The following is a 13,914-nucleotide window of genomic DNA, read 5'->3' as shown; positions in this document are numbered from 1 at the left end:
ATGTATTTCTAGACTAGTGAAAGATAACTCCATTTATAAAAACGTTTTTTCAAATTCCATTCATTGATTCCTGCATATAGAAACCGAATACACTCAAATTCCAAACAGAAAGTATTCAATTTTGAGACAATATGAGCAACAGGTGATAGGAACAGCCCTTCCGCCTGTAACAATGCTGTCACCTCAGGTACTATATGCAAAAGGAAATAACTCCTATATATTCCACCTCCTCTAAACTCACACCTCCAACACGATGGGCACAAATGACTATTAATCAGCAAGTAACTGTGTGCCCAGACCAAAAGACAAGGATTGAATGAGTCTCCCAAATACTTGCTGTTTTTCTCTGTCTTTTCTTTTACTCAATTCTTCTAATAGTTTTCCTTTCTCCATCCATCTTGCCTCAGCACTGTTTTAAAAGGTAATAAATCTATTATTTCCTTCCTTTGCCCTGATAATTCAACAAATATCCCAATAGTAGTGTTTCTTAAACATGCTACCTAAGGATCTGAATAAGCAGGAGAGTAATTCATGTATCTTGACAAATCTGTAAGCACAGCCCAAAGTGGCTCAAAGAAAGCAGAAGTCCTATACTTAAGAATGTTTATATATGTTACTTCATACTAAATTATTTATTTTGGCATAAAAACAAATCCACCAATCTTTAGTGAATCTTACACTGCAATAATACATACCATTTTTATTCTGTTGTTTAGTATTAATTCCTAATTACTGGCCTGTCCTTAAAAAGAAAAAAGAAAAAAAAAAACGCCCCAAAGATCTGGCTAAAAAATACAAATTCAAGGGCCCCACTTTTACACATTCTGATTCGGTGGGTATGCTGGGATTTTTATAAAGTTTATCAAATATAAATCAGTAGTTCCCAAACCAGACTTAGCAGTATCTTTCTCAGCCCTGCAAAACTGCCTCACACTTGAATATAGCAGGACCACAGTAAGGAGAAACCCTACCTTAAGTTATGACAGGAACTGACAAAATATATATTGCTCTAGGCATATCTTTTTTCCCTTTATAGAGGAGAAAACAGAGCCAGTGAAATAAGTGTTGCCAGAGTAAGGTATGCCATAGTTTAATATGGGGTATGTTATGGAAAATTACCATCAGCTAGGTTTTTACTTTTATTTTTAAATATGTAGCTACAAATCCAATTTTATTACAATTTTACAAATATTTACATTTTAATGAAGCACTCTTTTGTACAAGTCCTTTAATATTTCAAATATACTACTACATATGGGACTCATTTCTTTGGCTGACGCTAATATAAGACAGGAAAAGGAATTTTTTCTCAAAGGAATGACTACACACATTTGCACATATTTTTTTTTCTTTCAATTCTGGCTATCCACCCTCCATTCCCACTAAAGAGAGCTAAAATAAAGCTGAAAAATAAAAGTCAGGTCTCAAAATAAGAGATACCAAATTACTTTCCCCACTTCCCCACCGCCGAAAGACTTTGGCACAGCTTTTTGAGAAGCATACCATTTACCTCAATTTTATCTCTCTGTGCTAGTGCCATTTTCATCACTTTTTGCTTAAAAAAAAAAAGTACTGCTCTGCAAAAAGAAATGACTGCTTAAATGGTTTTGCAGTTCCACGCTTTGAGCTTATCCACAATAATTTCTTAAATGTTGTTTTTATAAATATGAACTACAATTTATTACATTATATGCATTTCATATTCCCACAAATGTTTTACAGAGGTTTAGAGTGGGAGTTTGTAAATCTCACAGAATATGCATCTGCTTTGGGGTATTCATTCTGCCCCCAAATGCCATTTGACCAGTGGATGGATTCGTTAAGAACAAAAGCAATGCCCAAGAGTTTATTCCCTGACCACAATTATTTTTTAAAGGATATCTCTTTTCCAGTAGCATCTCTGTTTGAAGAAGTCAAGCAGAACAGTGCTCTGAAAGCGCCAAAAAATTAAGAACTGCCAAGTTATCTTCTTTGGCAAAAAGGAATTTATGTATCCGCAACCATCAAGGAAAATATACAGCCCGCCAAATACAAAGGTTACCATGGCATGCTTTGACCAGCCAATTCAGAACAGAAGGAAAGCAGTATTCTTGGACAGAAATGATTATAAAATGACATCATCTGGCCTGGGAGTCAAGAAGTATGCATGAACCAAAAGGAAATCAGGAGAGAAGAGAAAGAAAAGGAATGAGTAGCAGTAAGACACCTACAGCAGAAGCAGCAGACATCCTATAAGCAGAGAAGGGAGCCAGAAATTAAGACAGAAATAGCTTTGAAGTCTGAGGGAACTGGAAAAAAAAATCAGATCTCAATAACCCTAAAAAAAAAGAAAAAGAAAAGTAGGGACTTAATAACATGTTTCATGCAGGGCAAATACAGCCAGCCTGAAACTTTTAGCGACCATAAAAACGGGAATGAATTAGTTACACATAGTATAGCCCCTAGGGCCAACCCTGCCAGATACAGAATTTTAGAAGTTTGTCTAAACACGGACAGGCTGAGTTTACATGCCAGAGAATTCCTAAAATAGAAGAAAACACTTTTTTCCAACAGTTTATTCATGTAAAAGGCCGGTAAGCAGCTTCCACAGACTGTTTTAATAAACTTGGCTATTCTGGTTCTCTGCATGTGATGGGGAGAATAACCAAGGCTGAATTTCTTCAAAATCACTCTCTTAACCATCCTCACTTACTTAATATGCAGTATAAGCCAATGGAGGATTTCAGTTCTTTTTACGCAGCCAAGTCGGTTCTGAAAACTTCAGAGATGACTAAGCTATACTCAGAATTCAACAACTGTAACTTATTTAGAGTCCCAAGCAGGTGATAAAACTATCGAACACAGATCTGACAAGACAACCAAATGCAACAAATTTGAAACCAAAGGGACTAAATAAGAATGTTGCTAATTTATTTATTTTAAAAATTATTTATTTTAAAAATAATTTATTCAGAGTCAAACTAGTCATAGAGATTTAACAGTCGGCAACTGGAGACTGCACTCATTCCCCGCGGTATAAACCAAACTGAGTAAAACAGAATGAGAAACTTTTAAGATTTAAGAATCAGCTATTTGATGGAAATAAAAGTCACTTTCAGAAAAGGATCCTGGACCGCACGCCTGTGCACCACGTCTGAAGTTCTGTGTCTGCATCAGAAGCAGTCCTCAGATGTCTCTAATTTGCAGACATCTCCCGGTAAGTGTGGCTCCTTTTCAAGAGCTGGTGAGATCTAAGAGAGAGCCATGCTCAGCAGCTGTGTAATTTTGTAAGTATGCATAGCCCAGGTGCGACAAAAATTCTAAGCAAGCCAACCTCTGGGTGACTTTTGGGTACTAGACTGTACTGTGTTTCATAAAGGTACTAAAATCTAAACTGAAAGCCACCAATAGTGACAAAATAAAGGATGGAGATTAGGTAACTGTTTCTAATATGAAATTCATGGTACATACATAAGATTTCCAAACATGAAGCTTTACCTCACAATATTGAGTCAACCTTACCACAAGGAAGGCATACTACTGTGTTCAGACCAGCGCTCTAGAAGTAATTAGAATATGGTGTCAGGCTAGGTCAAAACCCAGTATACGCAAAATGAGCGTACAAAATAGGCTATAATTATGAAAGCCAATCAATAACATGGATACCAAGATTTCTCCAGGGACAATATAAGAGGATGGCTTTTTTCTGACTAAAATTATAAGTAGATGACAATACTTACTGAGCAATTTTAAAAACAGAACATACAAGCAGAGAGTTTATTTTAATAAACTACATTGGGTATCCATGAATATGATATAGGTAGTCTAGTATAAATAGCAAATCTATGACAAAAGTGACTGGGAATTAGAATTTCAACACTTTTCAGTCTTCCCTTTTTGTCATCCAGTGTGTATCAGCACTATCAATATTAATAGTTGTCTTGGGTTTTCATAATTAGCACTACCATGCAGCTATCATGCAGACAGAATTCTCGGACACAATGAAACCACACTTGGATCCCGTGAGTGGGAACCATTCTCTCCTTCATGCCCTGTGCTCTGGCCTACTCGCCTTCTCCTGCTTTACCTCCCAGGCTTCAGGACAAACAGGTCCGTGTTCAGGGCACATGCGAAGGAGGGGAATAAGGCCGAGGGGAAAAGGACTACTCTTTTCCCCCCCATGTTATAATCAAGGCAAGTATATTTTCAGCAGGGCTCTCAGCATCGATATGGTTTCAGGAGTAAATAGTGTCCTCTTCCCCGTGAAAATAAATATTTCCTCTCCTGTTTCTAAAACTTCTTCAGCAAAAATTAGAGTTGAAAAGCTTAAAAACAAGTATAACTAGGTCATTTACAAAATAATGTTTCCGACTTGTTTCCTTCAAATAGAACGTTCGGACAGAGGAAGAGGAAGATAGTACTTGCAGGAAGGAAAAACTGCTAACGTTGAGGGAGGAGGCAGACAGGAAAAGAAGCAAAAGAGTCAAGAGACGAAGTTGGAAGCCTTCATCGTTCTGATGGAGGCTGAGCACACCTCCCAATTCCTTTGAGACACATTTCCAACGCCTTCACACAGCGAGCCCCCCTCTGACAGGCCCCCAAACCCCCTTCCCCTTTCTACCTCCGGCTGTAGCCCTCGAGGGAACCACACGTAAGACCAGAACAGCGTCTGCTCACAAATCTCAGGCCTTGCCCCACTTGGACATAAACTCTTCTTGTCCTTCAAGGCCCGATGCAAACAGGTTTCCCTTTGCCCCCTCAGTCTATTCTAAATCGGCGGCGGCTTTCTCTTTTGCTCCCTAGGCATAGAATTCACGCGTCCAGTTGCACAGGCCAGAAATGCAGCAGTCTTCCTTGACTCTTTTCCTTCCTTCACATTCCACATGAATCCATCAGCAAATCCTGTGGGCTCAACGTTTACAATCGGTCCCACTACGGCCGCCTCCGCGACCTCCACCACAGCCTTCGGGCGCAGGCACCTGTCACCGGGATCACTGCCCGGCTTATCTGGCCGCCCCACACCGTGTGCTGCCCACAGTGGTCGCACAGCAGCCAGATCCTCTCTTTTCATGTTAAGTAGGATCATGTCGTTGATCTGCTCAAAATCTTCAAAGGCTTCCTTCCCACCTCAGTCCGTTAGGTCCAAAGTCTTACAACGGGCGATAAACGTCCTGTACGCCCTGTGATGACTCCGCCACCCTCTGGCTGACCGACCACTCGAGCTCCAGATTCGGGCCTCTGCATGTGTCTTCACCTGCTCCTTCCCTAACCTGCGTCACAAGCCTCACTCACTCACCTCGTTCAGATCTCTGCTCCAGTGTCACCTTCTCCAAAGCTACAACATTCCTCTTTTCTACTTTTTTCCCACCATTTTCCATACAATATGCTTGTTACTTATGGTTTATTCTGTCTCTTTTTACAAGAATGCAAACTACACATAAGCAGGATTTTTGCTATTCTGTTCATCACTGAATCTCCAATACCGAGTACAGTGTCTGTCTTACGCTATGTGCTCAATAAATACTTACAAAATGAACGAATACTTTGCCTAGCTCTCCAAACAGTAAACAGATTGTAGGCTGTTTAAAGGCAGAACCAATGCTTTTTAATTTCTGTACTCTCTTCCATCTTTAAAGTACACAGAAGAGTATCAGATACACAAGCTGTGCTTAATACACGTAAAATGAACCCACCATTTACTTGTATCCTAACATAAGAAAACAGACTATATAAAGGTATTTTATTTTCTGCATGGCTGATGGTGTAAGTGCACATCAGTACAAAACACTGATGAAAAGGTGCCTCGTCTTTGCCCCAAATATTAACTAAAAAGTTTTTTGCTGTTATTGTTTCTTTTAAAGCAAATGACTGGGCCGTATTTTAGATATGTAGCCTTTTCACTATAAAGTGAGATAATGTGAGAAATCAGTTATAAGAAGTAGGGGAAAAAATATAGCAACGATAAAGTTTATGTATAGTCTTACAGATCTCACAGATAAAAAAGTAATAATTTCACAACGAGACTGGTTTATTCTAGGAATATTTCCCCAAATTCTACTCTTTTAAGTAGTGGTAAATTTAGTGTTTATTGCATAGGAAAATGAAAACTAATTATCTAACCAGGGCTAACGAGGTCAGGTCTCATCAAATAAAACCTTTGGTGAGTATGGAATTTTACTGCTCCAGAGCAGGTCCAACCACTTCCCCAGAGCAATGGACCTCTGGAAAGTTTGTTATTGGAAAAATCCTGAAATCTATACACACATCAAGCATTTATTGTTAGGCCCATTATAATTATTTTATAACCATATAGATGATGTGATTAATAAAATTTTTAAAATAATTTAAAAGTATCGCTGTCATTTTCTCAATCACGGGTATTAGAATATACGTATAACTTCTATGACATGGGAAAGACTATAAAATTAATTGATGTTAAAAGAGGAATCCTTGTATGCCAAAAGATTGGGAAAAAGTGCCCTAAGAGATTTCAAAGGCATCATTCTACATATAATCTTTCACTTCCAGAGATAACATTACTGAATGGATAAACAGGCATTTTTCCCATGCTGGTACTCACTCCTAATTGGCAGTATGAGAGAGAAATAACTTGGGTTTGAGTCTTGACTGTTCTACTAACTAGCTTTTAAAACCACGAACAAGACATTTTACTTCTATAAGTTTCAGTCTCTTCACTTATAAAATGAGGATGAACCCATCTCCCATAACCATCACTTCATTAAGCGCTGTTACAAGATAAAATCAGAATGGATGTTGCGTTATAAAGTATGAACTAAATATTCCTATAACGTAGAATGCACGGAGGTGATGTGTGGCTGAAATGATTAAGTTTGGACTTGACCATAACGGGACCCGACTGCTGAGCTAAAGGGTTTTCAGACTTGACCTCTCCGGAAATAAAGAACCATTAGATTTTACTGAGAAGGGTGGGGATAGTGGTTGTGTGTGAATGTGTGAAAACCAATGAGATAATGGCTCCCTCAAAGAAATCTGATGGCACTGAGAAAGGATGGCTAAGAGTGGAAAGAACCAGAGGTTACTTTGCAATAGTTCAAAGGAAAGATAAAAACTTAGACTACAGTGGTGGATTTACTTCAGCATTGCAAAAGATCTGAAAAACTGCATTTAAGAGTGAGGGAAAAGGAAGAATTTTAACATGAGCAGATAGGTGAATAACAACTCGAGAAAAAAAAAATTTCCCCTTGTTTTGTTATTGGAAAGGACTGAATTTAGATGTGTTAAATTTGAGATGTCTGGAGGTATTCAAGTAGAGATGTCCAAGAAGGGTGTGAAATTAAACCTCAGAAAGAAGAGGTTGTACACAGAACTGCAGATCGAGGAGTCAGCTGCTTGAGATGGTGGAAGAGGCAAGAGAACGAAGTGAGAAGAGGAAGGGAGTGCGGAACACACACCCTGGAGAACACCGAAATCAGAAGGGGGGGCAAGTACAACCAGGGAAGGAGAATAAAAAGAATATGAGATAAGATGATAGAGGGAATTTATTATCAATGCTCCAACTTACAGAAATATTAAAGATGAAATTCAAATGATGCGTAAGTTCGATGTTTGATCTAAATTAAATGCTAAGGATTAGAGGACACGTTTCACGTTTACAGAAATGTTATTTCCCTCTAATGAAAGATCTGAGCTCCCAGAGTAAGCCTCCAATGTGCCCCTGGTCAAAAGCGTCATATTCTCCCTTCATATACCTGAGACCCCACTGCCTTCAGGCACTAACAGAAATGATGCTGATAAGCAAAAGGCAATAATAGAAGGTGAAGGCCATTTTCTGGAGACAAGGAAAACATTTGCTTTTGTTTCTGATTATAGCCAACAGGTGCTTTGTAGGGAGAGGCCCAAAGTTCATAACACATACCCCTTTGCTTTACTTTTGTGAAAATGACAAAAATGAGTCACCCAAATCTTAGTTTTCTGCTCCAATGAGAACTTTAGAACTTGTTTCAATTCTATGCCTTGAAACAATGAACTCTTTATCTACAGCATAGCACAATAACTGACTTCCATCTATACCTACACGGCCAGGCAGATTAAGCTGTTTGCTATATTCTATTGCAAGTGACAATGAGATATGATTTTCCTTAAAAACAGCATATTTTAGCACCTACCAAGTTGAATTTCAGGTATTTGGGAAATTTCATCATCTAGAACACCTCATTACCTAGGAATCCTAGATAGAGTTGGCACTAAGTCTTATCATCTTGCCACTACTGGTAACTCATTTACCCATATCACCAAGTCAGAAATCGGGACCTCATCCTCGTCTCCCCTTCTCTGACCTCCAATGATTAATCATTCACCATAGTTAGTTCTCCAAATGTTCCTTTACCTCCATTGTCCCTTGTCCAAGTATTAAGCCATTGACTAAACTGACCGTGCGTCAGACTGTAATAATCCGATTTGGGGCCGGTATCTCGTTGCTTAGCAGCCTGTAATATACTCCGCCCTTGCAGTCAGCTTGTCAGCACCAACGCGAGGAAGTGCTCCTTGGAACCAAGCACTCAGCTCTCCACGACGCTGTTCTGTGTCTTATCTGGGAACGAGTGCCCAGCAAACCCGGGATGCTAAGTTCTCCCACAACCCACGTGCCTGGGTCAGTTAGCTTTCCACCCCTTTACTACCACCTTTGGATAACAAAGTCTTAAAGTACAAAAGCAACAAAGCCCCAATCTCAATAAATATTGTAATATAATAATTACATTGCAGTAAGATAAAGGAACAGATCTATTCACATAATTATAATGAATTTCTTTCACAAATTTTTACTTAGTCAAAAATCACCATTTTAGCATTTTGCGATAATCTAAAAGTACAATAAAACTTTAAAAAGCAAGGCAGTTTACCTGAGGAGAGTCAAAAGGATATCGACTACTAAACTTAAATAGAAGTTGAAATTTTTCCCCTTCATATAAGGTACCTGGTGCACCTTCCATGTCTACAATCCACCTAGAATAGAAAAAAACAAATTGAAAACTTCAGAGGAAAGGGACTGGGGTGAGAAGCAGAATAAGGAACAGCTCGTACTTCCTGTGCGCCGGGCGCGGGGTAGGGGCCCCGCACGCACAACAGCTCACTTCACCCTCCCGACGAGTGCGAAGGAGGTATTAACACTCCTGGCCCCATTCTCTTCTCGGACACCAACGGGTTCAGTAACTAGCTCAAGGTCAGTCAGCGAGCAAAGGACGGAGCCAAATTTGAACCCAGGTTTGAAGAGCCCGAAACCCCAGCCAGGTGTGCTGACACCAGAGCCCGCGCTGCTCCTCCTCCATTGGCGTTATCTTATCTTTTCAACACTGCTTCTACAATGACTCACAGATTTTATAGATAACGTCAAACTAATCAGTGCTGTTCTGATATCAATTATTTTAGAAGGAGGTACCAGCAATAACTACGGAGGACTGCCGCGGTCAGGCCAACTTTCTCATCAGTATTCTAGAGACGACTAAACAGGGGAAGGAAGCTAAGCTGACGTCAGTCCACTTACTCTGATCGGTATTCAAGGCTCTATATGACCTTTCCTTTGTCTCTCGTTATGTTTCAATTGCTTAATAAAACCCAGAAGAGAGTTTCTAGGGCATCTATGCAAGCTTACTTTGTTTCCATCTATAACAACTGTGATTATAAATTTGCTTCTAAGTATATTCTATACACTACATCTTGTTCTTCCCTTTAAAGAAAGGGGTGGGGGGAGGGAGTTAAGGAACAGGGATTATGACGGCAAAGGTGATGGGGCAGCATTTAGAAGCAAAAGTGGACGAAAGTCTTAATGAGTTCCTAATTATGGTCCTGCCACTGACTAGTAATTACCACACACCTGGTCAATTCCTTGCATCTTACACTTTTCAGGTATAAAATTTTATTATTTTAAGTACAAGGATACAAAAGGAAGTAAGACTGAGAACACAGTTTGGGGGCTCTATTAATCACCTCACACACTATGGATTAAAGCATATATCAAATCATAAATGTGCCTGCTCTGTGAGCAATCAGACCCCTCAGAATGCATGCTGCATACCACACGTGGTAGGAAGGATGACCACAGACCCAAGAGGCAATATTTTACAGTGAAATTAGATAGGCCTGCCCCTTAACTAGCTGTGTGGTCACGAGTAAGCTGTTCAGTTTTAACTACTTCAACTGTAAAACACATTTAAAAAAAAAAAGATTCATTTCGAAGTACTGTTGAAAAGATAAATGACATTGCATTGTGCAAAAAACCTAGCACACTCCTGACATCAGAGCCAGAACACAGTAAATTAAATACACCACAAGCCAAAAACTGCACTAAAAAGCAGAAACTAAAACCTATTCTCTTCACGAATTAGGGAGGTGCTTCCCAGCCATGCAACTCACTACACCTCCCCCAACACTCACGATGCAGTGATATCTCAGGAACACAAGCAGGAATCCTGGCACCCCTTCATTCTGTTTATAAGGTAATTTTTAGGGCACACGATGTATCATAAATTTACATGCAATCTATCCAAGCGCAGCTTTTAAATAACAGCCAAGCGAATATCCCAGTAATTCTAATAGCTAGGGGAGAGATAGGTCAAAGAAGCCTCGATGGTCAACAGTGTGCAGGATAATTTTAAATAACATTTTACTATTTAAAATGCAATATATGTTCACTACAGAGAATTCTGAAAAAGTAGAAATAAAACAAAAGTCACCCAAAGATAATCACTGTTGAAGTTGTTTTGGGTGCGTTTCATTCTGGTCATTTTGCAGTTTCTGTATGGATGGCACCGAGGTCCCGGAGGCGTGCATTACGTGCACCCGTAAATGACAGGAACGTCTGTCAGCAGAGTTTATGACCCAGACATGAGCGCACGCCCCGAGGAAGGATGAGATGAGAGGCGTCTCAGGACTTAATTTCTTGTGAGCAGCTACTGCTCTATGATTCCAATGTTCCAACAGGTTTCTTTCACACATTCATGGTTCCTAATCAAAGAAACAGCCACCTCTTCCCCTCCGACGGACACACTAGCTTAGCTGGATATGTGACATGTGAAGACAGGATACATAGCAACATGGCCTCTTTAAGGGATTTTCGAAGGCAATTAGGACCACACAACATTTGTGCCTTTCCTGCTGACTACAGACTATATACCATAACTAAAGGTGCCACAGGTGCCATTTCCCTGTATTACCTTGAGAAACCATTTCCGTATTATTTACTTTGTTCCAGAATCGTCCCTAAAAATAGTAATGTTGAAATGAACGCACAGTTGACCCTTGAACAACATGGGTTTGAACTCCGCGGGGTCCACTTAGTCATACGTGAATTTTTTTTCAATAAATATGTACAGTACTGTAAATGTATATTCTGTTCCTTATGACTTGAATAACATTTTCTTTTCTCGTATTTAAGAATACATTATATAATACATAGAACATACAAAACATATGTTAATTTACTATTTATGTTATCAGTACGGCTTCTGGTCAACAGCAGGCTATTAGTTCAGTTTTGGGGGAGTCAGAAGTTCTATTCAGATTTCTGACTACATGGGGAGTCTGCACCAGTAACCCCTGCGGTTAAAGGGTCAACTGTAGTTATTTCTAAATTATATCTCTGTTCTTCCTTAGGACAGCACAGGGGTTTATTTACTAGGTCAAAGGATATGATACTCATATTTTTAAAAGTCTTAATACATGCTATCAAACTGTCTTTCAGAAAGCTTGACAGGCTTTCATCATTTCCTTTCCCATATCCACATCCCATATAATTCCCACTTACACAACTATTTTAAGATCTGATATTTATAAGAGTATTTTTATATTCTGGATGATGGTCCAAAGACAATAAAAGTTTTGTGATGCATTTACAAATAAATTATTCTAGAAGAAAAATTATTGCCTAACAAACATCTCTAAATGACAGGTTTATTCTACAACAAAGATAATGCTGTTTTAAAAAGAAATCATCAACAAAACAGAAAGGCAACCAACCGAATGGGAGAAGATATTTGAAACGATACCTCTGATAAGGGCTAATATCCAAAATATCTAAAGAACTCAGATATTTTGTAACTCAACAACAACAAAAAACAATCCAATTAAAAAATGGGTAGAGGACCTGAACAAATACCTTTCCCAAGAAGATATACAGATGGGCAACAGATCTATGAAAAGATAGATGTTCAACCTCACTAGCTGTAGGGAAATGCAAGACAAAACCACAATGAGATATCACCTCACCCCAGTCAGAATGGCTATCATCTACAAAACAAACAGTAACAAGTGTTGGAGAGGCTGTGGAGAAAAAGGAACCCTCATACACTGTTGGTGGGAAATAAATTCCATACAGCCTCCATGGAGAACAGTATGGAACTATGGAGGTTCCTGAAAAAACTAAGAGAGCTATCATATGACCCAGCAATTCCACTTCTGGGTATCTACCCCCAAAATTTGCAAGCACTTACTCATAAAGACATACGTACCCCTATGTTTATTGCAGCCTTAGTCACAGTGGTCAAGACATCAAAACAACCTAAACGGCCTTCATCTGATGACTGGATAAGGATGTGGTACATACATACAATGGAACACTACTCAGCCGTAAAGACAAAATATTGCCATTCGAGGCAACATGGGTGGATTGTATCATACTGGGTGAATTAAGTCAGATGGAAAAGGACAAGAACCATATGATTTCACTCATATGTGGGGTATAAAACAAAAAGCAACAAAAGAACAAACAAACAAACTCATAGACACAGACAACAGTATGGTGGTTACCAGAGGGGCAGGGGGATGGGGGAAGAATTCAGAGGGTAAAGGGGGTCAAATATTTGGTTACGGAAGGAAGGAGACTAGACTTTGGGTGGTGAGCCCACAATGGAATATACAGATGCTGTATTATACAGCTGCACACCTGAAACATAATGTTATTAACCAATGTTATCCCAATAAATTTAATTTTTTAAAAAATAATGCTGTTTTAAAAGTTATAATTTGTGGTATAACTACATGATTATTTATAAAAGTGTAAAAAATTCCTTTAACTTTTTACAAATTAGTGTGGCTCCTCCCTTCCCCCAAAAAAATAAATGTTGAAAGAAGAAGCAACTGATTAACACAAATTTCCTTGAGAACTATAGGGCGAGTTGTTATAGGCTATTCTGAGGTGGGTTAACAAAGGGAGAGAGGAAAAAGATGAAAACAGAGTATAATCCATCCGCATGATTACAAAGTCACTTGCTCAATTATACAGACCAAATGACATACACTCTAAATGTGCGCTCCATTTTCAAATTTTGATATAAATGAAACACCAATTGAGAGCCATCAAAAGACATGGAAGAACCTTAAATGCACATTACTAAGTGAAAGAAGCCAATCTGAAAGGGCTACGTACTGTATGATTCCAACTATATGACACACTAGAAAAGGGAGAACTACGGAAATCGTATAAAGATCAGGGCTTGGAGGAGGGGTAGGAAGGATGAAGAAGCAGAGCACAGAGGATTTTTAGTGCAGAGAAAATACCCTGTATGATACCATAATGATGACACGTCATTATAAATGTGTGCAAATCCACAGAATGTGCAACCCCAAGAGTGAACGCTAATGTCAACTACACTTTGGGTGATTACGAGGTAGCAGTGTAGGTTCATCAATGACAACAAATGCACCGCACTGGTGTGCGGTGTTGATAATGGGGAGGCTGTGGGAGCAGAGGGTATGTGGGAAATCTCTACACCTTCTGCTCAGTTTTGCAGTGGACCTAAAATTGCTGACCAGAGAACCCAGCAGGGTTTAAAGAGGCTGTTACAGAGCTAGAGACGTGCACTGCACTTTCAAATACCAATACATCTATTCTTAAAGCTTGATTCCTGCCCTAAGTACTGACTCAAGTGTCAACATCATAGGTAACCAAAATTGTTTCTT

The 13,914-nt window shown here is 39.2% G+C and overlaps 1 protein-coding gene across 1 annotated transcript in view; it reads right to left on the bottom strand.

Moving 5' to 3' along the window:
- The window catches only part of UBE2W (ubiquitin conjugating enzyme E2 W), a 41,516-nt gene that overhangs the window by 15,731 nt on the left and 11,871 nt on the right, over window positions 1-13,914 (bottom strand). The window contains exon 3 of the mRNA XM_019725851.2: window positions 8,862-8,964. Within this exon, the coding sequence (XP_019581410.2) occupies window positions 8,862-8,964 (103 nt within the window). The remainder of the gene's footprint in view (window positions 1-8,861; window positions 8,965-13,914) is intronic.

This window comes from Rhinolophus sinicus, linkage group LG14 (genome assembly GCF_036562045.2).
Source record: "Rhinolophus sinicus isolate RSC01 linkage group LG14, ASM3656204v1, whole genome shotgun sequence".
NCBI lineage: Eukaryota > Metazoa > Chordata > Mammalia > Chiroptera > Rhinolophidae > Rhinolophus > Rhinolophus sinicus.
The sequence above is the reverse complement of the archived record's forward strand: the minus strand, read 5'-3'. Positions and strand labels throughout refer to the sequence as shown.